Below are 27925 nucleotides of genomic sequence, written 5' to 3' on the forward strand. Positions count from 1 at the left end.
CTCAAAACAATAAATATGAAGGTAAATATAAAAGACATCTATTCATTATTTTTTAAAATCTTTTAAAAAACTGACAGTTCAGCAGTTCCTTAAAGAATTAAACATACACTTGGCCAGGCGCAGTGTCTCACGCCTGTAATCCCAGCACTTTGGGAGGCCGAGGTGGGTGGATCACCTGAGGTCGGGAGTTCGAGACTAGCCTGACCAACATGGAGAAACCCTGTCTCTAGTAAAATACAAAATTAGCCGGGCATGGTGGCGCATGCTTATAATCCCAGCTACTCGGGAGGCTGAGGCAGGAGAATCGCTTGAACCCGGGAGGCAGAATATTTACCCAGAGAAAATATGTCCACACAAAGATCAAGTGCTTATAGCAATTTTATTCATAATTGCCAAAACTAGAAACAACCCAAATGTCTGTCAGCTAGTAAATGGATAAACAAATTGTGGGAGAGCCACAAAATGGAATGATGCAAAAAAACTACTAACACACGTAGCTACAGATGAATCACAAATTCTGCTAAAGGAAAGAAGCAAGATACGAGAAACTACAAACTATATGTCACCGCTTAAATAACATTCTGTAAAACGAAAAAATCAGATCAATGGTTTCCAGAGGCCAGAGAAATGAGAGGGGATCGATTACAAAGGGGCCCAAGGGAACCTCCTTGGTGTGACAGAAATATTCTATATATTGATTATGGCATTTGTTACATGACTATATATTTGTCAGAACTTAAAGAAATGTACACCTAAAAAATGTGAACTTTACTGTATATAAATTGTATCTCGGCCGCGTGTGGTGGCTCATGCCTGCAATCCCAGCACTTTGGGAGGCCAAGGTGGGTGGATCACCTAAGGTCAGGAGTTTGAGACCAGACTGGCCAACATGGTGAAACCCCATCTCTACTAAAATACAAAATTGCTTGGGCATGGTGGCAGATGCCTATAATCCCAGTTATTGGGAGGCTGAGGCAGGAGAATCACTTGAACCTGGGAGGTGGAGGCTGCAGTGAGCCGAGATCATGCCACTGCACTCCAGCCTGGGCGACAAAAGTGAGACTTGGTCTCAAAATTTTAAAATTAAAAAAAAATTGTATCTCAATAAATTTGATGCTAAAATAAGAAAAGTAGATATAGTGTGGAATGGTTAAGAGCAGTCTCTGATGGAAGAAAACTTTGCAAACCGTACCTCTACTAAAGGACCAATATTCAGAATACATAAAGAACTCCTACAACTCAACAACAACAAAATAAACAACCCAATTCAAAATGGGCAAAGAACTTAAATAGACATTTCTCCAAAGAAGACCTATAAATGGTCAAAAGGCCCATAAAAGATGCTCAACATCACAAATCATTAGGCAAATGCAAGTTAAAACCACGAGATCCACTTCACACCCGTTAAGATGACCATTAGAAAATAAATAAATAACAACTGTCGGCCAGGACGTGGAGAAACTGGAATCCTGGTACACTGCTGATGGGAATGTGAAATAGTGCAGCCACTGTGGAAAACAAAAGGTTGATTCTCAAAAAACTAAACGCAGAATTACCATGTGATCCAGCAATTCCACTCCTAGGTATATATCCAAAAGAATGAAAAGTAGAGACTCAAACGGGTAGTTGTACACGCATATCATAGCAACATGATTCACAGTAGCCAAGAGGTAAAACAACCTAAATGTCCATCAACAGATGAATGGATAAAGAAGTGTGGTGTATCTATACAATGAAATATAATTCAGTCTTAAAACGGAATGAAATTCTGACACATGCTACAATGTGGATGAACTTTGGGGCATTATGCTAAGTGAAAGAAGCCAGAAACAAAGGGACAAATACCTTATCAGTCTACTGATATGAGGTCCCTAGAACGACAAATTCATAGAGACAGACAGTGGAATGGTGGTTACTAGGGGCTGGGGAAGGCAGGAATGAGGAGTTGTGTAATGGAGACAGAGTTTCCGTTTGGGATGGTGAAAAGTTCTAGAGGCGGACAGTGAGAATGCTTGCACAACATTATGAATTCTTTCATGTCGTTGAATTGTACACTTAATAATTCCTAGAATGGTATTTTGTGTTGTGTATGTTTTACCACAATTAAAAAAAAAAACAAAAAACAAAACACAGTCTCTGGACTTGAACTGCATAGGTTCAAATCCCAGCTCTGCTACTTACAGGACAACTGTGAGCAAATTACTAATCTCTATGTCTCATGTTCCTCAGCTCTCAAATGGAGATTAGCAATAAACCCCACCACACAGGGTTGTTGTGAGCATTGTGAATTGTAAAGTGCTTCCAATGGTATCTGGCACATTGGAAGCACTCAGCAAATGCTGGCCATTATTATTATGGGCCATGATCCATTATGTGACGCTTTGCTGGAAATGGTTCCATTTACCTTTTCTACATTTCCATGCAGGTATCAGTCATTCCATTTTTTTTAAGTGTACATAGATACTATGCCAGACAGAACAAATTTAAAGTAGAAAATTATATAACCCAATAATCATTATCTTATTAATTTTTCTTGAAATACTTTCTCCACTACACATCACAGGTGAATGCATCTGAAATTACTTAAAGGTGATGTGATTCCAAAAAGAAAAAAAATCCTGATTTGCACAGCTGGAGACGGACCCCTGGACCAGACCACAGGCTTGGCGAGCCCCGCCCAGCCCAGAGCCAGCCAGAGGGCCTTCGTGGCAGCGGGTGAGAGAGGTACTCACCGATCCAGCATTCCAAGCGCGCACAGGGCGTGGTCTTCACCACATCGGGAGGGTCCACACCAACATTCAGGCACAAAACTAAGGCAACACTGACTGTCTTCATCTGAAAGCATAACAGAAAAAAAAAAAAATTATATATATAATATATATATATTTTCAATATGGAATCTCATTTATGTGTTCTTCCAGCTTTTAAAACATCCCCCAGAACACTGAGCCCCTTCCCCACCCACCTGCCCTTCAGCCAGCCCTCCACCTGTCACCTGGCTACCCCAGCCCTAGTGCAGGAGTGACGCCCTTCTCTGAAGGCAGGGTTTCACAGCAAGGGGGGCAGGTAGTGAGAGGGACATAGCAGGAAGGGCTATTCTCAGGCTATGATAAATCTCCAGAAACGGAATTATTTGATCAAAAGATATAAACATTTTAACACACTCAATACATTCTGCCAAATTCCTTTGCATACACAAATTTACACTCCCACTAGATAGTAAACCAGATATAAAATCCTTGTTATTCAAAATCATCAATCATTTAATGAGAAAAGCTGTCGTGTTGATTTAGTTTGCATTCATTCACATCAGTGATGCTGCCTGGTTCTCCTAGCGTTGTTCACTGTTCTCACTGCCTGCGTCGTTCACCCTCCGTGGACCATCCACTCATTCCTCGTACTTACACTGTGGCATGGCCACACTGACCTCTCGGCCCTCAAACCCACAGTTCCCTCTGCTGGGAGTTCCCCTCCCCCGGGTCACCTGGCCAGCTCTGACTCTCTCCTTGGATCTCAGTTTAAAGATCAATTTCTTGGGGAGGCCTTCTCTGGATACCCCTCAACACACCTTCCACACTCCCCATCGGGGTGGAACCAGCTGGGGAACGCTGCGATCGCACCTGTCCTTTCCTCCTGGCAGAGCACCAGCCCACGGACACTCCTCAGTGGGCCAGAGGCTCAAGTCCACTCGTTTGAGCAAAACCCTGGCCCTGACTAGGTGCTAACTATCTGCGGAATGAGGGAAGACTGTATTTCGGTACGGTGTTTCTGTTTTACACTGACCCTTTAAGCTGTCTGGATGTTACTTATTCTGGTATATGATACAAGATAAGGATTAACTTTTTCTCATAAAACTAGCCAGTTGTGTCAATCTCTGTTAAATAATCTGCCCCAAACTCATAGGTGTGCACAGATACATATATTAATTCTCACAGAGACAAAATTCTATTACTGGGTAATCAAATTCATCCCATTAACCTATCAACCAATACTTCTACTAGCACTACATTAATTTAACTAATTTATCTTCATATTTCATAATACTTGGGTCATTTTTCACCCTCATTTTTTTTATTTTACTTAGCTATTTATATTCACTTATTTTTTTCAAATCAGTTTTCAATCTTTTAATCCCATTGGGATTTTATTAAAACTGCACTGAACTAAAATTGCAAGGAAGTTTAATTTGAACTTATCATTAAGAAGTAATATCCTCATAATATTCTATTTTCTATGCAGAACATAATACGGTTCTCCATTTACCCAATGCTCCTTTAACTGTTTTCAGTAACATTCTTACAGTTTTCTTCACGAATAAATCCTGTGCATTTCTTACTGGGATTATTCCCACAGATCAGTAGAGTGATGACAGTTAACATTAATTTAATTGACAGTACATTTGGAGCAGCTAGAAGTGTGTGGTGGTGCGCACCTGTGGTCCCAGCTCAGGAGGCTGGGGCAGGAGCATTGCTTGAGCCCAGGAGTTTGAGGGTACAGTGTGCAATGACTGTGCCTGCCAACAGCCACTGTACTCTGGCCTGGGCAACACAGCAAGACCCCATCTCTAAAAATAAATAAATGAATAAATCATTTTTAAAATACCTAAAGACAATAATTCGCATGTTTCTAGCATAAAGAAAAGATAGGCCGGGCACGGTGGCTCACCCCTGTAATCCCAGCACTTTGGGAGGCTGAAGCAGGCGGATCACCTGAGGTCAGGAGTTCAAGACCAGCCTGGCCAACATGGTGAAACCTCATCTCTACTAAAAACACAAAAATTAGCCGGGTGTGGTGGTGTGCACCTGTAATCCCAGCTACTAAGGAGGCTGAGACGGGAGAATTACTTGAACCCAGGAGGCAGAGGTTGCAGTGAGCTGAGATTGTACAACTGCACTCAGCCTGGGCAATAGACCAAGACTCCATCTCAAAACAAAATAAAAAGAAAAAAGAAAATGGTAAATACTTAAGGTGATAGGTATCTTAATCACTCTGATTCGATTTCATGAATGTATAAAATTATCACCAATAAAAATGTTAATTTTTAATTTTAAAATTATTTCCAGATATTTCATGAGTATTTCAGGGAAATACGTATTTCCCCATAACAGTTTCTTATTGATAATTGTTGCTATATAAGAAAAATGGTTAGTTCCTTTACTACATTCTTAGTTAAATGTAATTGCTTTTTGGTGATTCTTTCAGGTTTTGAAAGTATACAACTATACTATCTAAGAATAATAAGTCTGTCTCATTCTTTCCAACAGATCATTCCTCTTGTTTCGGTTTTAGATCTTCATCTTTTATCAGGAGAAAGCACTGAAAATCAGAACAACAAAAGTCACTGTATTTAATTAGTCATCCAATATTTAAGTAATATTTAAGTAATCGGTATCCATAATCCCAAATCCCAATTATTGTATAGCAAACTCAGCCTTTGAGGATAAAGTGCTTAAAACTAGACATTTCCTGGAAACGTTTCTGCGGTCTTCCTGTGGCCACGGTGAACAACTGTGAACACCTGCCTCACAACAGTTTTAAATCAAGGGTGTTCCTTTCATGCTCTGTAATGTGGGGATGAACTGATTTAAACCCTGGAGCAAGTTCCAAGTTGCTTCCTAAAGGAAGAGGCTGGCTTTGCCTACAGCCATCTGCAGGGGCCCTCTGTGGGAAGGAAAGCCTTCTAATGAGAAAACAATCCACACCATCAGGCTCTCTAATTTTCATAATAGACCGTGTGCTTCCCCAGAGCTTAACTGGTTCCCAACTGGCTTCTCTTATCTTGTCCCTAATCTGCAAAGAGAATATACCTTAAACTGATGTCAGGCTCCTGTAGCAAAATCCAGTGGAAGAAACAGCATTAACAGGCCAACTGGAGACACCCACCGGCTGCTCCCATGGCCAAGTGCCACTGCCGCTGCCCTGGGGCTTGTCTGGCAGTGCTTTCTCCCCGTTGATCCATATGCTCTGTGCACCCCAGGAAAAGGTGGGCAAAGCTGTTTTTCTGGGCTGATGTACGCTCAGTAACTTCCCATACAACCCTGTTCTTTCTTGCCCCCCGGAAGTTCACAGCCAGGTTTGGGGCTCAGTCCCAGCACTTCTGATCAATGGTGACCTCCCTGTGCTAAGGTGCTTGTTCCCTGAGCCGTGCAGTGTAGACACACAGTCTACTTCATCCTTCACCAAAGGGTCATGAACTAGGTGGTGGTGTTCCCCTCCCAGCAGGGCATCCAGGGAGTAAGGGGTGGATGCAAGTCCAGGGAGACAGCAAGTAGGGCAGCCAGGACTAGGGGAAGCTCGCTGGGTGAAGAGGCCCTGCGGCTGCTGGGTCTCCTTCCTCCTCTGTGTACCGGGGTTGGGGAGGCAGTGGAGGCTGACACAGGGCGGTGAGGCGGCATTCCCAACACCTCTGACTTTATTCCTATTTCTGCTATCTCGGCTGTCATTCTAGACAAGTCATATTCCCTCCACCTCTACAAATGCAGCTAATTAAATTTTTAAACTTTCACATTCCCAGTCAAATGCATAGTTCTAGTTACTTATAAAAATGATCTCTGAAGATCTCTGAGTCCCTTACACAAAAGTGCTAATAGAAGCCCAAGGATCATCCTTGAGTCCCATGGGATGACTAAGGGGCCTCCCCTCACCGTGCCTGTCAGTGAGTGTGGTATTCCTGACTCACTAAATGCTACTGAGAAAGACGTTTCTGACTTCTTTACAGGCCAGCAATAGGAAGGCATGGCCCTCAGCTGGAATGTGTGAAATTAGCTACACTATACAAAGACAAGAACCAAGACAAGAAAGAAATTAATTTGATTCATCCTTGTTTACACAATACACACCTAACCCTACATCCTGCATTCTACTTTGAAAGAAAACAAGAAAAACACCTGAGAATACACTGACACATGAACTAGAACAATGTGTTTGCTCTAACATCTAGCTACCAATTTAACTCCAAAACTGGGCAAAACACCATGATGGAGTTCAGTGGCACGATCTCGGCTCGTTGCAACCTCTGCCTCTTGAATTCTAGCAATTCTCCTGCCTCAGCCTCCCAAATAGCTGGGATTACAGGCGCCTGCCAGCATGACAAGCTAACTTTTTGTATTGTTAGTAGAGATGGGGTTTCGCCATGTTGGCCAGGCTGGTCTCTAACTCCTGACCTCAGGTGATTCACCAGCATCCGCCTCCCAAAGTGCTGGGATTACAGGTGTGAGCCACCACACCCAGCCTCAAATTCAGTAAGTTTTTTAATTCTTAGCTATACCTAAAACGTCTTTTGGCATTTTATTTTCATTTCTATGGCAACCTCGCTCCAAAAACTCTTGATTAATGTTTTTTAATAACAGTTACAGAATGTTTAAAATGTAAGGGCTATCAAATTTAATGTGCCAAAAACTGCATAATATTACATAAAATAAGTTTTTTGACTTTAAGACATTTTCCTCCAATGCAACGTAATTTAAGATGACATGGTTATATCCCCATAGGTTAATTTTGCATTTGAAAAGAGTATCATTTTGAGAAACTATAAAACCTTAAATGCTCACTAACAATGCATGGCCTTGGACATGACAGTTAATTTCAATCCCTCCTGAAAAATTTCCTCATCCTTAAAGTGAGGGGGTGGAGACAAATGACCTCTTAGGTGCCAAGGAGTTTTCAGATTCTGAAGTTCTGACTCATGACTGGTCTTCCCAGCCATCCTGGAGGCACCCCCTAAAGTCTGGAGCACACGCCTAAGGACTCTGTGCCCCAGCTCAAGGTCTCCCCCCAGTCATCCTGGAGGCACCCCCTAAAGGCTGGAGCACACACCTAAGGATCCTGTTCCCCGGCTCAAGGTCTCCACGGCACTTTGGATTCCAGGTGGGAGAGGCTGGGGGCCGTCAAGCAGTGGGGTCCTGATGGTATTATAACAGCCTGGGCAGTGTTGCTGATGGTCCTTTGGTGCCAGCTTGGTTTTGAAATTCCAGTGTTCACCTTGGTGAAAGGATAATGTGATCCCTCTGCCCTGTCTCACAGAACACACCCAAGAGGGTTAAAACACCCAGGAGGGTTTGGAGCAGCACCCAGGAAGGTGAACACACCCAGGAGGGTTTGGAGCGACAGCCAGGAGGGTGAACACACCCAGGAGGGTTTGGAGCGGCACCCAACATTCACCATGTTAACATTTCCACTCTCCATGGAATCAATCAAGAGTGTCCAGTCTCACTCCAGCTCAGGCCAAGCGTTGTCGCCAAATGAGCTGTTAAATAACCCAGTGTTCAGAGCTTCTGGGTGTCAGAATTGCACACAGGGCCTGCAGACAAGATCACCTCCACTCGAAGGCCTGTAAGCTCAGAGCATGTCACCTCACAGGTGAAAGACGTATTAATGCCTGTCACCTCCCAAAGAATTCAAACCAAATCGCAAGGGATTTCCTTACTGGAGTCTTCCTTCATAACTGATTGGATAAAATCATATATATTTAAAAAGATACAGGTGATCAGGTGGCACAAACAAGCTTGAGTATAAATTCCCAGGCTGACGCACAGTGACACCTAAGTCACCGTGCAGAATGAAGAAATTAAACATGTTCAGCAGCCCAATCACTGCCTTCTGTTCCCCACATTGCAAGTGTGGCTCACACTTATCCTCCCAACATCAACAACTGAGACTGGTGGAAAATAAACAGAATGCAAGACTGGGGTTGGCCACACGGGTCACAGCATTCACGATCCCCTGGTTTGTCTGAAGGCAGAGCCACCCAAATCCACCCAATTCCCGGGAGCGCTCATTAGGATTCACAGCATCAAGCAGAAACTCGGAGCAAAGCCGAAGCTACACAAATGCATAATTTATAAAGAAAGTCAGAAACTAGAACATATAGCAAAGAGAGTAGATATACCTCGCAGGGAAGGGGAGGCGGATAACCAAGTTGTTCAAGAGAAGGAAAAGCCAGTTTGCCCCCTCACTTCCATTCCAAGCACTGCTACAAAGTGAGCACCAAGCCCGCAGGAAGCACAACCAACTGAATTTCTGCAAGCAAACCCTGCAGTCCAAAACAAGACCATCATCACCGGCAGCAACTGTGTTAGCTTGGGAGACTCCCTATTTTTATATTCCTTTGTTCGTTTCAATGGGAATTGGGAATGAGGGGAGAGAGGTGCTTGAATTTATGAGTTTCAATGGGAATTGGGAATGAGGGGAGAGGTGCTTGAATTTATGAGCTCAGTTTGTTACGCTGAGCCAGAGGCCTCATTTAGATTTAAGCACTACTCTTTTTTTAGGCCAAATTCTGTCTATGTATGACTGCTTTTAAAATCTGCCTCCACCCCTGTAGAACGTCCTGATCAAAAGGAAACGAGAAGAGGAAAATTTCGGCCTCAGGGATGAGGAGGCCTCACCCACGGCGACCTTCGCACACAAGTGAGGAGTGCTGCAGTCCTCACTCGGCTCACCCCTTCCTGCGCCACGCAAACTGCACAAGGGACTTGGTGTGAGTTGAGTTCCAGCATCACAGACCCTTGAGAAATTTAGATTTCTGAAAGTCAAAATAAGAACTGCATACATAATAAGTTTCATAAAAGGAATCATTATAGCTCACTTTAAAGGTGCTAGTTTTATTCTGGGGAAAAAAAAGTTTATTATAGAAATTGTAACTGTTTTGGCCACGCGTGGTGGCTCACGCCTGTAACCCCAGCACTTTGGGAGGCCAAGCCAGGTGGATCACCCGAGGTCAGGAGTTTGAGACCACCCTGGCCAACGTGGTGAAACCCTGTCTCTACTAAAAAGGAAAATACATAAATTAGCCGGCTGTGGTGGCGTGCACCTGTGGTCCCAGCCACTCGGGAGGCTGAGGTGGGAGAACTGCTCGAACAGAGGCAGAGGTTACAGTGAGCCGAGATCACACCACTGCACTCCACCCTGGGCGACAGAGCAAGACTCCGTCTTAAAAAAAAAAAAAAAAAAAAAGTTGTAACGATTTTAAACAAACTAAAGAAACTCCTTTCTTAAGGAATTCTATACTGAATCCTTCCGCGGTTCCTCCAAAAACAAATGGTCAGCCTTGATGCGGGTTTGTGAACCCATGAGACTATGCCTGGGGTCTCTAAAAGAACTGCTTCTACCCTGAGGCCTAGTGTGCACAGCCAGTCAGCCCACCAAGGACTGAGTGAGGAGCTAGGAATCATTTCTTTGCCTCTACCTGAAACGCCTTATAGGGTGAAATTAACAAAAAAAGAAAAAATTCTTCAGTCTCCTTACCTAAAAGCGAAAATAAAATATTTTGTCACAGAGCAAAATACGAGGGTATATACACTTACAAATTAATTCCAAGTCATTCAACAGCATAAAATCTAAATATGATAAAATGTATTCTACGGAAGCCTAAAGTTCCAAGTTGAAGGACATAATTAAATCGCATATATTAAACAGTGTTATATGATAAAATAGTATCTGTCCTTTACAAAAACATACTTTCAGGTTGCACAACTGTTGGTGAACTCTTGGTAAAAACGGGTGAACTCTGGGGTAGTTGAATTGTATCTCAGTAGAGCTGTTTAAAAAATATGTTCTCAAAGAATATTACATGGCACAGGACATGCTCAAACATAACTGAAAAGAGGGGGGTACGAAACTGTACCCACAACTGTGATTCCAAATATAAGGTCACACCAAATGAAAACAACAAGACATCACGCGCGATTCTGACCTCTGCAGAGGAATGTGGATCATCTGTTCTTCTTTGTACCTGGCCCTTCTGCCTACGCACTTTCCATCTACCACAAACATGTTATTTCCACAAGCATGGGGGCAGAAGTGGGGATAAAAATGACTTTACCACAATAGTTTAAAATTTTTTTCATGGTTGTGCATGTATGTCTATACAACTGTTTTTATACCCTGAAGATATAGAAAATAACCTGCTCAGTCAGCTGAAGCTTGGGCGAGTATCCCAGGTAACGAGCAAGCTGGGCTGGCGTGAGGAACGTGGTGCCGGCGGTATTGGGCACACTTAGAGATCGAGCCGTGTTTCGCTTATTCCTGGGAACTCTGGTCCTTAAAAACCAACAAATAATTGGTCTTCGTAAAATAAGTATAGCAAAGGGCTCTAATATTTTTTCTTCTCCACTCCTTCCCAGTTCAAGAGATACAAAGTGAAGCCTATTGCTTCAATAGGGCTCAAACGATCCTCCTATCTCAACCTTCCGTGTAGGTGAGACTACAGGCACGCGCCACTATGCCTGGCTAATTTCCTAATATTTATTTCATGGAAATTTATTTCAGGCCGGGCGCGGTGGCTCACGCCTGTAATCCCAGCATTGTGGGAGGCCAAGGTGGGCGGATCACAAGGTCAGGAGTTTGAGACCAGCCTGGCCAATGTGGTGAAACCCCACCTCTACTAAAAATACAAAAATTAGCCAGGCGTGGTGGTGTGCACCTGTAATCCCAGCTATTCAGGAGACTGAGGCAGGAGAATCACTTGAAGCCGGGAGGCAGAGGTTGCAGTAAGCCAAGATCATGCCACTGCACTCCAGCCTGGCCAACACAGTGAGACTCCATCTAAAAAAAAATTCAATTTTCAATACATGGAATGATTTCAAGGCTGTTTAGAGATTTATTTGATAACACACTGGGCCACAGCTTTACTACTCCTGATGCAAATTAAAATTAGCCACATTATCATGGGACTGAGTCATTCATTCTGGGCTAATTTTCTTTCCACTCTTCATTATCCAGCAATATGTTACCCATGGTACAGGCTTCATCAAATCTACCCCAAGGCAAGTAAACATACGCAGGGCTCCCAGGCAGGCTGAAGACATAAGCCCAAGACATTTCTCAACAGAAACCTCTCGGAATGCTGGGAGCTTTGTTCTGCTTCTGTACCAGCCTTCTGCTTGGGCCAACGCATCTCATGAAGCCGTTCCAAAGGCCGCATAGCTCCAAATAGACGCGGGAGGTGGATTCCAATAACAGAGGCCTGGAAGAAAGGCCTCCGGGCCCCACTGCAGCTGCCACGGCATAAACCTGGCTAAATGGATATTTTCAGGAAGATGACGTCTAACATTAATGACAAGGGCTAACATTTACTTGGGAAGAAAAAGAATGGAGGAAGGGAAATTAGCCAGGAAGCTGTCATGGTGAATTAAGAAGGCCGGAGCTAGGTGTGGCAAGAGTGGAATGGGACAAGGAAGAAAGAAGCCTCGGTTTTAAAGAGACTAGGGAACAGCAGGTGCTGCTAAGTGGGTATCAGAGATGACAGGCATGGGTAAATCAAAGGTCTTGCACAGCTGAAAACCTAGTAATAAGCTGGCCATTAAGATGCCCCATGGGGAACCACGGCAGATACCTGCCATCTGCAGTTCCCCATCATCTTTTTAACACCTTCCGTACATCTTGACAATTTCTTATGCTCCGGGTCCTAGCTTACTAAGGGGGGGAAAAGAAGAACTGTGTCCTGACTCCCGCAGCGAAGGGGCCAGCATGTGACCTGGGTTCCTATGATCAGATGCACCTACAAGATCAAACTCTAGACCCCAAGACTCCAGGCCCCCGTTCCACAGGGAGGTGAGCACCCTGTGAGCTGTGCGGCAGCGGCACCTGGCTCCTCAAGAGGCGGTGGCAGGTCCTCCAGGACTCCTCCAATGTCTCAGTTGCTCAGCAGCTACAGAAGCTCCCTTGAGGTCTACCGTAACTTCAGGGGCCGGCTCTCGGGTCTTCTGGAGATCCTCAGCAAATCCCCTTTCTGCTTAACCTGGCGGGAACCGACTCAGATGTTTTCTCTGAATGGCTTTTTCTGCCATCTACATAAGAATGATGGCTTAGCAAACCTCACCTTGGTAACATAACAGTAGAACTCTTCCCATGACCCAACTATTCAAAGGAATCCGAAATGAGGAATTACCGTAGGGCAAGGCCAAAGGTGGAAGGAATTATCAACGTGAAATAACAAATAGCATCACTGCAATTTTCCTCCAAGTCCTGGTGATGAAGGCGACGGCACACGCAGGTATCCTTAGGGATTATCGACGACTAAACCAGCTGTCAGCAAAGCGAGCTCTACAGTCAAGTCCAGAATTTTACAAACGCAGAGCGGCACACACATCTTCCCCAGGTGCTTCAAAGCCTCTCTCGGCTACGGATCTTAAGATCTGAGCAGTGACATGGTTTCTACAGCCTGCTATTCACTACACATATTTCTTCTTGACATTCTTGCAATTCCAATTGCCCAAAATATTTTTTTCTTTAACATTCTCTATTTGGTCTGATCTCATAAAGTTGAGAAAAATATGTAACACAAAACAAAGAAGGCCACATTTAACACCACAGAGTTCCATCTGAACAAGAAAACCGCACCTATAAACACAGGCCTGCAAAGGCAATGTAGAAGCCAGCACAGGAATCGGATATTCCGAAGGGGCCACCTAAGTCAGAAATCTTTTCTTGATATAGTAGTTGTTAAAAATTCAAGCAGAGCCTTTCAATATTTGGATTTTTTCTCTACAAAATAAATTTCAAAAACGGCATTCTTCAGGAAATATTTCAAGGCTGAGACAAGGTGAGGCCTCTGAAACACTGAGGACAGGCCCCTTCCTCGGGGAGGCCACTTTGCTGTCCCCACAGGCCGGCCTGAGCACACCTCTGGGACCCCCAACCGCAGCGCGTGGCTTGGCGAGTATGTATTCAGGGTGGGTTCCCCTGGCTCTGGGTGGGTCTTCCAGGCCTGGCTTGTCTTTGCGCCCCCAGCACCCAGGATCCTTGCTGACGTGAAGAGTGTCCAGCCGTGTCCTTGTCAGGAAGGGAGAGGACAATGAAACGCCCCAGTGGAGTGCAGCAGGGTCTCAGGGGAGGCCTTCCCCCAACACCAGGAGGAAAGCCAACCTTCTTCCCAAGATCCGCGGCAGGAATCCACTCAGCACGGCCACACCTGGGCGCAGAGACGCTGCTGCGACGGACGCCTCATCATGCTCCACAGCCACTTCTCCAGAATACGCGGCCCAGCCCAAGTCCAACACTGACCGCTTTATTCAACCATAGAGAGCACCTGTGTCCACACAGCAAGGCCCAGCCCGAATCCAACACCGACCGCTTCATTCAACCATAGAGAGCACCTGTGTCCACACAGCAAGGCCCAGCCCGAGTCCAACACCGACCGCTTCATTCAACCATAGAGAGCACTGTGTCCTGTTAGGTCTTCTTGAAAGTGTCCATATATGAATATTATTACGTATTAAATATAAGCACAAAAAAGAAGTACGAGGAGACAGAGATTCTGAATGTTCACTTTGAATGTCTTCATTAAATGCCTGTGGCATCAGAGTCAGGCCGGGTCCCAGGGGTGCGGTGCCCTGATGAACAAGATGTGCCCTGTCCCTTCCAGGGACGAGAGACACACATAACTTTCCTTCCAGAAATGCCCAGAGTGCCGTGGATCTCACAGGAGAGACTTAGAACTAACCCTGTCTGACAGCACTGGGCAAAGCTTTGCAAGGCAAAGTGTCACTCGAGTCTGGAAAAAGAATTCACAGGCAAACAAGAAGTGACGGGCCACGGAGGCTGCCAGGAGCAGAGGCAGGAAAGTGGCCAGGTTCTCCAAGCAGAGCCAGCAGGACTCCTGGGGAGGACAATCACTGAAGGCCACACAAGGGGGGGCCTTCATCTTACAGGAGACGCATCCAGGGGGGACCCTGGCTCTGTAGACAGAGGCTGATGATGATGATGGACCGTGGACTTTGAGATGCTTTTGGTTCTTTTTATAACTACACATACGCGCTCATATATATTACTTTCCCCTTAAAATTTCCATCCACATTACGGCCTTATGTCTTTGACAAAAGATTTTTTGTTTGTTTATTTGTTTTTGAGCCAAAAGTCTCCTTCCGCCTCCCAGGCTGGAGTGCAGTGGCGTGATCACGGCTCACTGTAGCCTCAACCTCCTGGGCTCAGGTGATGCTCCCACCTTAACCTCCCAAGTAGGTAGGACCACAAGTGGGAGCCACCACACTAAGCTAATTTTTTTTGTATTTTTTGTAGAGACGAGGTCTCGCTATGTTGCCCAGGTTGTGACAAATGATTTCCAAATCAGTTTCAACTAAAAGTTCAAAGAAAAGTATTTACACCCTTCTTCGTACATAAGACACAGGCTTCAGAGAACAAATGAGCCACAAAGCAAAGGCTGCAAATCAGAATGGCTTCAGATAATTTGACACTGGAAGCTAAGCAAGCCAGATATACAACATAGAATTTAATAACTAGACAATCAGTTACGTGTGAAGACAGAGTAAACGTTAAGATTCATATTTTAGGCCCAACAGTGGCTCACACCTGCAATCCTAGCACTTTGGGAGGCCTAGGTGGGAGGATCTGTTGAGCCCAAAAGTTCAAGACCAGCCTGGGCAACAAAGCAAGACCCTGTCTCTCCAAAAAAAATTTTTTTAACTAGCCAGGCATGGTGGTGCACACCTGTAGTCCCAGCTGCTTGGGAGGGTGAGGTGTGAAGATCGCTTGAGCCCAAGAGTTAGCGGTTACAGTGAGCTATGATGGTACTACTGTACTCTAGCCTGGGTGAAAGAGTGAAAACCCTTCCCTTAAAAAAGACGCCTATTTTTAAAACTGTCCTATTTTAGAGTGAGAGCAAATCTTCTAAGTTAAAGACTGATCACTTCCTGGTGTAATGCAATGTGAAGTCATCAACAACACTTACGAAGCATTCTTGCCAAAAAGACTTAATGTGGATATAATCAAACCTCTAGATTGAACTTCCAGTTTGCAGGAAATGCAGGGAATGAAAAAACAGGTGGAATGACGCCATGAGGAGACACCCAGCAAAACCTAAGTGGGACACTCTCCAACACAAGCAGCAGGACCCTTCCGCAAGAAGTCCATGTCATTTACAGGGGGGAAAAACGCTCTACATTTAGAAAAGACTAAAGAAACAAATGTAATGAGTAGATTTTGGTTTTTTTAAAAAAACAGCTATAAAAGATGTTATTGAAACAGCTGAAGATTTTTCAATATAGACGAAATATTTAGATAATATTGTGGCAGTATGGTCAATTTTGTTAGGAGTGACATTGGTATTATGGTTAGACAGGTGAATGATGTTTTAATTCTTACGAGATGTGTGCAGGAGTATTCAGGAAGAAAATCACTCGCCAGGCATGGTTGCTCACGCGCAACACTCTGGGAGGCCGAGTCGGGCAAATCACTTTAGATCAAGGAGTTTGAGACCAGCCTGGCCAATGTGGTAAAACCTCCTCTCTACTAGAAGTACAAATAAAAAATTAGCTGGGTGTAGTGGTGCGTGCCTATAATCCCAGCCACTCAGGAGGCTAAAGCAAGAGAATCAGCTGAACCCAGGAAGCAGAGGTTTCGGTGAGCCAAGATCACACCACTGCACTCCAGCCTGGGCAACAAAGTGAGACTCCATCTCAAATAATAATAATAATGTGTGCCACTTACTTTCAAATGATTCAAAAGCAAACAAAAGTGTGACAGAAAGAGCAAATACAACAAAATGCAAACAAGCCTTGTGTCAAAGTGGTGAGCGTGAGGTGTTAGTGGCACCATTCTTGCAGGTCTTCGAATTGTGTGAAAAGTTTTCAAAATAAAGATCTGGAGGCAATCCGCACTGGAAAAACAAAACTGAACACAAGACTCCTAGGAAAAATGCAACCTATTGCTTGAAATTAGTTTCCAGGTAATAAAAAGCATTTTACCTTCCTAGAAAGGACAAGATCGAAAACCCATTATATTCAACAGACTGCACATATATCTGCATTCGAAAATTCAGTAGGAAAAGCAGACGTGCAACAATATTCAAGTGTCTGACACATTATCTTCCCTTCATGCTAAATTGGTGTCTAAGACGATGATACCTTCAGTACAACAGAAGTCAAAGAACTTTCCGGGTTTTCTTTCCTTCAAGAGAAGCACTCTAACAAGTCAGGGAGGGTATCGCTTCCTCTGGGCTTCTCCTGGTGGGTGGCACGGGGTGCTCCTCGGGGTCTACTGTCGTGGAGATCATCCCTAAGTTCGGCTGAAGGATTGCATCAGGAAGCTTCCCTTGCCATTCACTCCCGCTCAGTGAGAGCCACCCAGCAAGAAGCACCTGGGGGTACAGCCACAAGGCCATCAGCCTTCTGCCCCTTCCTCAAGCACAGGGTACCTATTGGGCACCTCCACACCAGTTCATACATGCCCCCTGCACCATTACCTGCCCACACGAAGGAGACAGCAGGCAGCATCTCAGCCCCGTCATCTCAACTCCCTGAACCTTCTTACTCGCAAGACACACTTGCTCACTGTCATGAGCGACAGTAACTGACAACCATGGGAATGCGACATATTCCATCAACACAAGTCAGACATGTTTTCTGTCTAGATCATCGTTATGTTGTATAATCAAGCTTTTGCTGCACGTACCAGGAACGGGAAACGAAAGATTTCACATCTCGCTGAGTGTATAATGAATGTGGTAAAGCTGAACAAATGCAAGGAGGGAAGGAGAAGGAGAATAAGGAAGAGAAAGAGGAGAAGAGCTGATGAGATAAAGGAGGACGCAGAGATAGAGGAGGATGGGGAAAGGACAGTGAAACAATAAATGAAAAGAAAAGCAACTCTATGACCGTTAGTTGAAGTCAAAAATGAGAAAACCTTATTCTCTCCCTGATGGCCAAGGCCCCACAACCCTCAGGACAGGCCCTTGATGCAAGAGCCAACTTGCTGAAAGGCCTCGTTCCAGGACCCAGCAGGCACAGCAGGGGAATGTGCTATCTACACCCTGGGCTACACTTTTCAATTGACTAAATGTTAGTTGTAAGCTACCATTTTCCATTTTACCCTTTGAAGTCTATTACCACATGCATGTAGCCTACAAAGGCTCTCTTAACAAACACAAAAAACAAAACAAACCTTAATCTTTTTTTTTTTTTTTTTCCCCCGAGATGGAATCTCACTCTGTCACCCAGGCTGGAGTGCAGCAGTGTGATCTCAGCTCACTGCAACCTCCACCTCCTGGGTTCAAGCGATTCTCATGCCTCAGCCTCCTGAGTAGCCAGGATTACAGTCATGCGCCATCATGCCCAGCTAATTTTTCTATTTTTAGTCCTCTGGGTTTCACCATGTTGGCCAGGTTGGTCTCGAACTATGACTTTAAATAATCTGCCCATCTCAGCCTCCCAAAATGCTGGGATTACAGGTGTGAGCCACCCTGCCCGGCCAAATCAAATTATTTATACACATCTCAAGACGTATCAACATTGTTTTCTGGCTTAAACTGCTCATCTGGAAGCTTCCAACCACTAGCAGTCGTGAAGCTACTCAACTCAGGGTGAAACCCACCGTCTCCCAGAAGGCGGAATATTAACAGCTGGAACATTGACTACAATTCCTGGACAGAGCGTGTCATTTCCAAACACCCCTTCTGACCTGCGCTGCTCACAGTGCAGAACTCTGTGAGCCTGAGAGCAGAGCAGCCAGCACAAACCGACGGAGAGGTCTGCATACAGTATGCGCTCCCCGCCCCCTGCAGCCCCGAGGCAGGCTGGTGACACCCTCTCCACACAGGCCTCGCTGTGCTCTCTCTCCATGCTTCCCTGGGTCTGTTAGGGCACCTGCAGCACGGCCACTTTCTCCTCCCAACTCTCTCCTCTCCTGGCCTAGTGCCTCCTGACCTCTTCTCATCATTGTAACACCTCCTAGGTCAGTAAAAGGCATTGCTCATCCCCGACTCTCACACTGGGTGCAGCAAAGTTTGCGATTGGTAGGCATCTGACCACCCTCAGCTCCGTGCTCAGTTATCTGCAGACTGTAGTGGTCCCATCGGAACCATATGCAGAAGCATCTGTTTCCTCATCTGTACGAGGGCACTCAATAAACACCAAAGGACTCTGAAGACCAAGACCGTCAGCTACTGCGGGTGGACCTCAGCACACCATCGCCAAGAAGGGGGAGTGCCCTGAGCATGCTGGACTCAGCAGGCGGCAGCGGCCCTGAGAAGGCGACAGTGCACCCGGCCTTTGTCTGGGCACACAGACCTAGGGTGGGCCGCGTCCCCACACACTTCCAACTGTCGCCTCAGTCACGTCCGTTAACCTCTCTGAATCTCAGTGTCTTCTCTTCCTGATACCCCCACCACCACCTACTTCAGAGGGTTGTTTGAGGTCCAAAGAAGATATAATCTGGATTAGCGGTGACAAACCTCTAATGAGATTAGCGTATACGTTGTTAGAAGAAACATCGGCTGTAAAGACGGCAACTCCAATGATGGCCCACAAAGTTTTCCATGCACTCATAGGGAAGACCTCGAGAATATTTTGTTACATGAAAAAAGAAAATTGCAGAATAATGCATATAGAATATTACTTTTCTCCTAAGGAAAGGGGGGAAATTAGATTGTATATTCCTATGCTGCCATTTGAACAAAGTACTAGATGGACACAGGAAAAGTCGCTGTCACCGTGCTGTGCCGTCAGGCAGGGGCGGGTGGCAGGAGTGGGGGAACCTTCCTCAGTAAACTGAACAATAAGAGAGTCTATCACTCGCAAAATCAAAAGAATTAAGTGACAGCAAGCAAAAACCTTAAATACAAATACACTCAGGAAACCTAACATGAGCAATACACCATCAGCAAAACTACATCATTTTGTCACATTAAATTCATGGTGTTCATTTACTGCCTTTGTAGTTGGATTTAATTTGTATGTTTGGGATTTACAGCTGCACAAAATTCCTCTAACCATAAGGAATTTATGCCTAGCCTTGGGTTTTATATGTTTAAGTAGCATTATAATAAAAATTATGTATGCATATTTTTATCTTCAATATGGGGTTTAATTAACTTTAAAAAATTGGGGAGCATGTGGATGGTGGCGCAGGTGGTACAACAAGCAGACACCTGATGAGGACTGCAGCTCCAAGCAGCAGGTCCAGCCCTCGTCCTGCAGCACCCAGTGCTAAAAACTGTGGCCAAATTTCTCTAAATAAGCAACGCCAAAAAATCAGGGAGATATAAAAGCAAACTGAACTTAAAAATCATTACATATACGTATATAAATGGCATACAAACACATGCATGCCGTTAAAAACTTTAGGGAGATGAGGGGCAAAACATCAATTTTAAAGTAGGCACAGCTGAGTGTAAATCCTGATTCAACCACTTAGTGGCTAGATTAGAAAGCAGGATAGGTTACAGAAATACTCATCAACTAGTAAGCTAACATATATAGAAGGGCAATATAAAAGATACTCTGAAAACGACTGATACATGACATTAAAACCACTAAATGATCCATTTTTTGAACATTACCAACACTGTGGTTTTAGATCCAAAACTACCTTCAGTTGTAAATAAAATCTGGTACTGCCAATAACTACAGAGTAATAAAATGTTTAAAATAGTTTTCAGGTTGAAGAAAGCTGGGCATGGTGGCGCACACCTATAATCCCAGCACTTTAGGAGGCTGATACAGGAAGATCACTTGAGGCAAGGGGGGCGTTCAAGACCAGCCTGGGTGACAGAGTGAGACTCCTCTTCAAAAAACAAAAAAAAACAAAAAGCTGAAGGACGTCCTAAGACTGTGGGGTCTAAGCCTCACATGCATGCACCTCACACTCAGCTAAGAAGTAATGTGTGCGCGCCTTCACGTGCTGCATCTATAATACAGCCTATTGTAGATTCATTTTCTTGTTAATGAATCCTTAACCTGAGTAGCTCCCTCTAAAAATCTAGAGTTGAATTTCAACCAGGGAATGGCCTGATTCACTGCCTGCTGATTGCTAAGAGGTATTACTTGTAGGTAGATATGCAGTGCAATTAAACTGATACACCCCCAAAAAGAACTTTAATGGATGGATGGATGGATGGATGGATGGATGGACGGACGGACGGACGGAAGGGTAGGTAGGTGGTTGGACAGAAATGAACAGATAAGTAGACAGATCCATTCAGACAGAAGATTAAAATGTGCCCCTGGCAAATGACTTCCCACAGTGTCATCACTGAAACAGAAATCAGAAAAATACAAGGAACAATAATAGGACTACTCGCAAAGTACCAATGAATCAACTGCTTCAGTCAAGAAAACGTAGGGTAGGAAAAAACTGTCAATCACTTTAAAAATTGCTACACAACTGCATGCATTTTTAAAGATCAGGTAAAAAATTTTCAAAAGCTAACGGAAACCTCCTAAAAAGTTTACTGGTACCAGGAGTTCAAGACCAGCCTGGGCAACATAACGCTCATCTCTAAAAGAAACAAAAAATAAAAAAATTAGCAGGACATGATAGACCACACCTGGAGTCCCAGAACAATCTGTCTCAAAAAAAAAAGGAAAAAAAAAAAGGCCAGGCACGGTGGCTCATGCCTGTAATCCCAGCACTTTGGGAGGCTGAGGCAGGCAGATCACAAGGTCAGGAGATCGAGACCATCCTGGCTAATACGGTGAAACCCCGTCTCTACTAAAAATACAAAAAATTAGCTGGGCGAGGTGGCGGGCACCTGTAGTCCCAACTACTCAGGAGGCTGAGGCAGGAGAGTGGCGTGAACCCGGGAGGCGGAGCTTGCAGTGAGCCGAGATCGCACCACTGCACTCCAGCCTGGATGACAGAGTGAGTGTCTGTCTCAAAGAACAAAAACAAAAGTCTATTGGTAAGAGACACGCATAGAAAACACCACCACCACACCTGATGCACCTACCACCTACCAACACCTCAAGCTTTACACAATGACTCACATTTCCAAAACCTGGATAATGAAGGACAATCAGATCCAGAGCGACACCAATGCCCAAAGAGCGAATCCACCCTCCGTCCGACTCAGAGCTCCCTCTTACTGCATAGCTAGTCTGTGCCTGAGACATAATGGGCATTCGTCACGAGCAACTGAACACAGATGAGTCTGTGACCGCCTCCCATGTGTCAGACATTGTGCAGGGTGCTCTGCATTTTCAAATAACCTGGCAAGGTGTATATCACCAGCTCTATTTTACACCTAGGAACTGTAGCTCCGAAAGAGAAACGCCCAGGTGGTCTAGGCCTCACTGGTACCCAGTTCTGTTTTGCAGCCGATACACCCCATTTGTGTTGGGTGATCACTAGACCATTTCCTCTCGTCCATGGTCCAGAACTGAGACACGGTTTCTTCAGTTCATTACGGACACAGTTACGGAAAAACCCTGCGCAGGCTCTCTAGCTCCCAGCAGTGCATTTTCACTGACCCTCACGTATCACCTGCTCCATCACCCACCACCTCCCCACCTTCTTTTTTCTTAATGTAAAAGAAAGAAAACCTGAGAGGTTATACACCTGTCATCACAAAGCCCCTCTCCTAGTAAAAGTGGGAGGATGAGAGCACATCCACAGCTGTCAGTCACTGCTCTCCTCAACACCGAGTTCAACGAAACAGTCTTTCTTCCTTCTTCACCCAGCTGAAAACTTAACCTTGAGAATTAGCAAAACTGGCCATAAGTCCCCAGCCCCAGGGCATCTGAGTGCTGGTGAAACATGGGCCATCCCACATTGACATGGATCATCTTAACCATCTTGGCTGTACTTTACTCCAACTCATAAGAGAAAATCAGCCGGGTGTGGTGGCTCACACCTGTAATTCCAGCACTGTTGGGAGGACGAGGCAAGAGGATCACGAAAGCCCAGGAGCTCAAGACCAGCTGGGCAACATAATAAGACCCACCCTCTTAAAAAAAAAAAAAAAGAAAGAAAAGGAAAGGAAAAAAACAAGATATGATTTGGCTCTGTATCTCCACCCAAAGCTCATCTTGAATGGTAGCTCCCATAATTTCCATGTGTCGTGGGAGGGGCCTGGTGGGAGGTCATCGAATCGTGCGGATGGATCTTTCCTGTGCTGTTCTCATGATAGTAAGTCTCACAAGATCTGACAGTTGTATAAAGGGCAGTTCCCCTGCACAAGCTCTCCTGCCTGCCGCCATGTGAGACGCAACTTTGCTCCTCCTTCACCTTCTGCCATGATTGTGAGGCCTCCCCAGCCGTGTGGAACTGTGAGTCCATTAAGCCTCTTTCCTTTATAAATTACCCTGTCTCTGGTATATCTTTATGAGCAGCCTGAGAACAGACCAACACAGGAGGATTTTACCTTCTGGACCAACAGGGTCAGCATCGTCAGCAACCCTCCCCCCGGAACAATTTTCTCCTGCTTCCCCTGTTCCATCAAAAAAGTAGCTCATTCTTTTGTCCAAAGATATTATCTACATTTATGAAGACTGAGAAAGTTACTTTAACCACTTCTGTAATGCAAATATATTTTATAGGTACTTAATCTTTAAGTATAATTCAATGATGTTCTCACAGAAGTAACTCCGCCAGCATTCTGTATCTGCACAGCACATAAGCTCAGAAAAGTTCTGTTTCTATCCAAGTTAACATACAATTCTAATAAGTTTTTTTCTTGCAACATACCTGACTTTGTGACTACAACTATATTATATTTCAGCATTTGGTTGAAAATAGCTAATTGAAAGTGGTGATGTATATGTCAACATTCGCTTGTTTTCAGGTTTTTATTCCCCCAGTCTGTGTTTGAGAGAGACATTAATCAGAAAGGAAAGGATAAGTTGGTATCTGTGCAGAAGAAAGCAGGCTCCAGCAGCCCTCCTTTCAAAGCCGTGCTTACAGGGGTGGCACGTGGCTGGGGTCTGGGGACTTGGATTTCTGGAGGGTTCCTACCACCCTAACTAGTAAGTGGGGTTCGCTGTGCCTCAACTGTTTTCCAACAATATGGTTTACGCTGAATGTCTGCTTTCCTGCCGGAAGGCTGGGATTTGGGCAGAGGCTGCCTGTCACCAGCCTCCAATAAAAACCCTGGGGGCTAAGTCTCAGATGCGCTTCTTTGGCTGGCAGCATTTCACTGCGGTCTACCTTGTCCAGGGGAAACGAGCCCCTCGAGAGAGCCTCCATGGGGGCAGGGCTTTCAGAAGCTTGTGCCTGGTTCCCTTCAGACCTCACCCCATGCACCCTTTCCCCTAGCTGGTTTTGCTTCGTTATCTTTCTACCATAATAAATCATGCCAGTAAGTACTAGCTCCTGAGTCCTGTGAGTACTCCCAGTAAATCCTCAAAGCAGTGGGTGGTCTTGGGGACTCCACCCAGCACCCCATTTCCACAACCAAACAATAATCAACTTTTCGCCCCTCGTTCCCTTAAGCCTTCAAAGGATGCACCAAGCCCCACGAGCTTCCTGCAAAGCGCGCAGTGCCAAACACGCCTGCTTTCCCAGTTCCCTGAATTCAACTCGTGTTCGCACTGAGTATAAATTAGACCATCGCCTAGATGTGAAGCCCTCAGAAAACCACGTTTTCAGCCATGACCTCCTCACGCTGAGTTCTCACTGCTTTAGCGGTTTCTTGATAGGTTTCTTTTGGTTTGACAACAAGATAAATTAGATTTAAAATTATTTCCAATTTTATTCAACAAAGTCTACAGGTTAGATTGTCTGGGTAAAAGTGAGATTAATCTTATTGATAGAGATGTTTTTCACGACAAAAATACACAGGATGATGAGGGAGACAGGCGCCAAATCCAGCCACCATGAATAGTTCCTACTTTCCACCACTCACCAGAAAAACATCCCTAAACCATGTGAACACGAAAAGTACAAAGAACCCATCTGGGATGACCACCCAATGGACAACCCAAGAAAACTCAACTGTCCTTTTCCTCTCCAGCTTGGACTCGGCAGAACGGCTCCCGCAGAAGAGGCTGGAGAGGAAAAAGGGCCGTTCCGCCATCAGCGAGATGGTGACCCGAGAATCCACCGTCGACATTCACGAGCACATCCACGGAGTGGGCTGCACGAAGCGTGCCCCTTGGGCACTCAGAGAGATGCAGAAATCTGCCATGAAGGAGATGGCAACTCCAGATGTGTGCATCGATACCAGGCTCAACAAAGCTGTCCGGGCCAAAGGAATAAGGAGTGTCCCCTACCGCATCCGTGTGCGGTTATCCAGAAAATGTAACGAGGATGAAGAGTCACCAAATAAGTTCTACACTTTGGTTACCTATGTACCTGTTACCATGTTCAAAAATCTACAGACAGTCAGTGTGAATGAGAACTAATTGCTGATCATCAAATACATCAAATAAAGTTATAAAATTGCCAAAAAGAAAAGAAAACTGAACTGTCTTCACCAACAGCAGCAAAACCATAAAATAATCTGGCAGCGAAGTTTAAAGAAGGCTGGGATGTGTGGGATGAGAAGTTGTGCCCATCTGCGGGGCCTGACCAGCCGTCCCTGGCACAGAACCTGCGTGCTCCTGAGACGTGGGAGAGCAGCCCGCCTGCGCTGCGGCTGCACAGCCAAGTGACCCACCCCTTAGTGATGTCCAGCAATCATTTTCTCATTCCTGCAGGGTCAGGAAATCAGAAAGCGAAGGGAAGGGACAGCTTGTCTCTGATCCACAATGACCGGGTCCTCAGAGGGCAAGATACAAAGGCACCAGCTCAGTGGCTGCCACTGGCACCACCGGAAGCTTCTCCACTCACATATCTGGTGGCTGACAGTGGTGGTCACTGTTAATGGGAAACCACCTCCTCCCATAGCCTCCTCCGGCAGCCTCTCCAATGGGGCTGGTCCTGGGTTCCGAGAGAACCAGGCAAACGGTGTGTCGTCCTCAGCATGCCAGCCAAGAGCACCATTTCCCCCACAGTCACGGCCCATCCAGATCCAAGGGAGGAACAGCAACTTCGCCTCTCAATGGGAGGCGTTTCACAGTCATACTGCCGAGAGGGCATGTGGGGTGGGAGATATTGCTGGGTCATCTCTGGAAAATACCATCTGCCACTGTCCATCCTCTGACCACCACACATCACATCCTCCCACATGCAAAAGGAACCTGACACCTCCCCAGGGCCCCCAAGGCCCATCCGATTACTGCCATCAGCTAGAAGTCTGGGGTCTCGTCACCTAAACCCTGCCCAGCTGAGGAGCCTGTGTGCAGGAACATGCAGTTCCTCAAGTCCACCCCTCCTCCATCCCCATTCTTCCCAATCCGGGTCTAAACAGCTGACCTGGACATACCCACACCCCACACACAATGTCCCACCCAGGACAGCCACTCAAGGCAGGCACACAGCGCCAGCACCTGCATCAGGGCTCTGTCCTGGTACCTGGGACTTGTTTTCTGGGATCTCAGCTCCGCCTTCTCAGATGTACTTCATTTTCCATGAAAAGTACCCCACGTTTACAGCTGGGTGATTTTCACAGCCTGCTTCCTCCTCACACAAGTCTGGGGGACCAAAGACTTCTTTTCATTTTGTATTGCCTCTGCTCCTTTCAGTCCAGGCAGACACATAATTTCTTTAACTTGGTGGGCTTTTAGTGTATTAACTCATAATCTACTCCATTAGACAAGCCACACCCATAAAGAGACAAGCCTTTTTCTTCCCGGGCTCCCAGAAGAGGCTGTGGCATGACAACGCCCTTTGGATTCTTAGAGGCCAGACTGGGGATTTAATGCAAGAATCTGCAGGCCTCTCCTCCAGCTGAAAGGCTGGACACTGCACTTGGATCTCAATCTGCAGCCTTAGGAACGGAGCTCACACCCCCGTCCAGATTCACTCTTTGCCTGAAACCCTTTCTTCACTTGAGGAGCCTGGAGAAGAGGCTGGGAATGAGAAACAATCTTATTTTTGAACCCAGCAAGTCCTCTTTCTTTACACCAAGTAGAAGCCAGGTGGCACTTTGAGTTTTCTGCCTAGAAATCTCCTTAACTAGATGAGCAAGTTCATTAAATACACACATATTTTCCTCTTTCCCATAGCAACAATGACACTAGGCTTCCCGCCGCCACCCAAGGGGCCCCTTTCCTCCAGCGTGCAATGACGTTCCCTCCTTTCCTTCCGGGGTAGGCAACAGGCAGCCAGCAGGCCAAGTCCAGCCTGCTGAGGACCAAATCCAGGGCACCCATGTGACGGACACTGTCTGTGGTGCCTTCTCACATTGGCAGAGTAGGAGGGACGGTTATCATGTGCCACCCGCAGGCTAAAATATTAGACCCTACTACGTTCTAGGAGGCCCTTCAGGCAGCCAGCAGCACTCTCCTGGAGGCCCGAGGCTTCTGCCCAGCACCCCATCCCAAAGCCAGAGCTGCAAGCATTGGGATTTGATTATGGCCACATCCGGTTCCAGCTTCCAAAACATGTTCAAGTTATCCATTGCTGTTTAACAAACCTCCCTTTACTTAGCAGCATAAAACCACCATTTCATTATGCTAACAGGTCCCATGGTCAAGAACTAGGAAAGGGCGCCACAGGTCTCAGGGGGCCTCAGCTGGGAAGACTTAAGTCTGGGGGTGAGCATCTTCTTGGGGAAAGAATCGCTGCAGGGTGGCTCACCTTCACAGGGCCTCACCGCATGGCTGTGGGGTTTCCTCGCAACACATGCCCCAGCAGATCCAGAGGAGAGAGCCTTTTATAACCTAGCCTACAGTCAGGAGTCAGCCCTGGTTCAAGGGGAGGGAATGGGGACCCCACTCTCAATGGGACAAGTGTCAAGGTCACGTCATAAGAAGAGCTTTGCTCTGGCTATGTGAGGACACCACCTTCTGCCAGTACCCGGGGGGGCTGGGGTGGGAGGATTGCTTGAGCTCAGGAGGTTGAGGCTGCAGTGATCACACCACTGCATTCTGGCCTGGGCAACAGAGCAAGACCCAGTCTGAAAAAAATAAGTAGACAGACAGACAGAATTAAGAAAGTTTAAGGTCAGTAAGCAATACAAGCCTTCTCTAGCATCTGAATGGTTAATGTCTCAGCTGCTTTACTGAGCAGCTTTTCTGGATTCTACTGTCACGGCATCAGCTTCATATCCGGTGCCCTTCATACCCCCATTCACTGCTCCATGCAGGGAAAGCACAAATTCCACGTGTGGAAAGAAATCAGTTTGTCAGCAGGATCCCAGAACTGCGAGCTC

General features: G+C 45.7%; 1 protein-coding gene across 1 annotated transcript in view; it reads right to left on the reverse strand.

Annotated features, from left to right (window-relative positions):
* RPTOR (regulatory associated protein of MTOR complex 1) overlaps positions 1-27925 on the reverse strand; it is a 424190-nt gene that overhangs the window by 343321 nt on the left and 52944 nt on the right. Inside the window, exon 2 of the mRNA XM_017879553.1 lies at positions 2733-2835. Within this exon, the coding sequence (XP_017735042.1) occupies positions 2733-2835 (103 nt within the window). The remainder of the gene's footprint in view (positions 1-2732; positions 2836-27925) is intronic.

The sequence above is a fragment of the Rhinopithecus bieti genome, unplaced genomic scaffold (genome assembly GCF_001698545.2).
Source record: "Rhinopithecus bieti isolate Rb0 unplaced genomic scaffold, ASM169854v2 scaffold_9899, whole genome shotgun sequence".
NCBI lineage: Eukaryota > Metazoa > Chordata > Mammalia > Primates > Cercopithecidae > Rhinopithecus > Rhinopithecus bieti.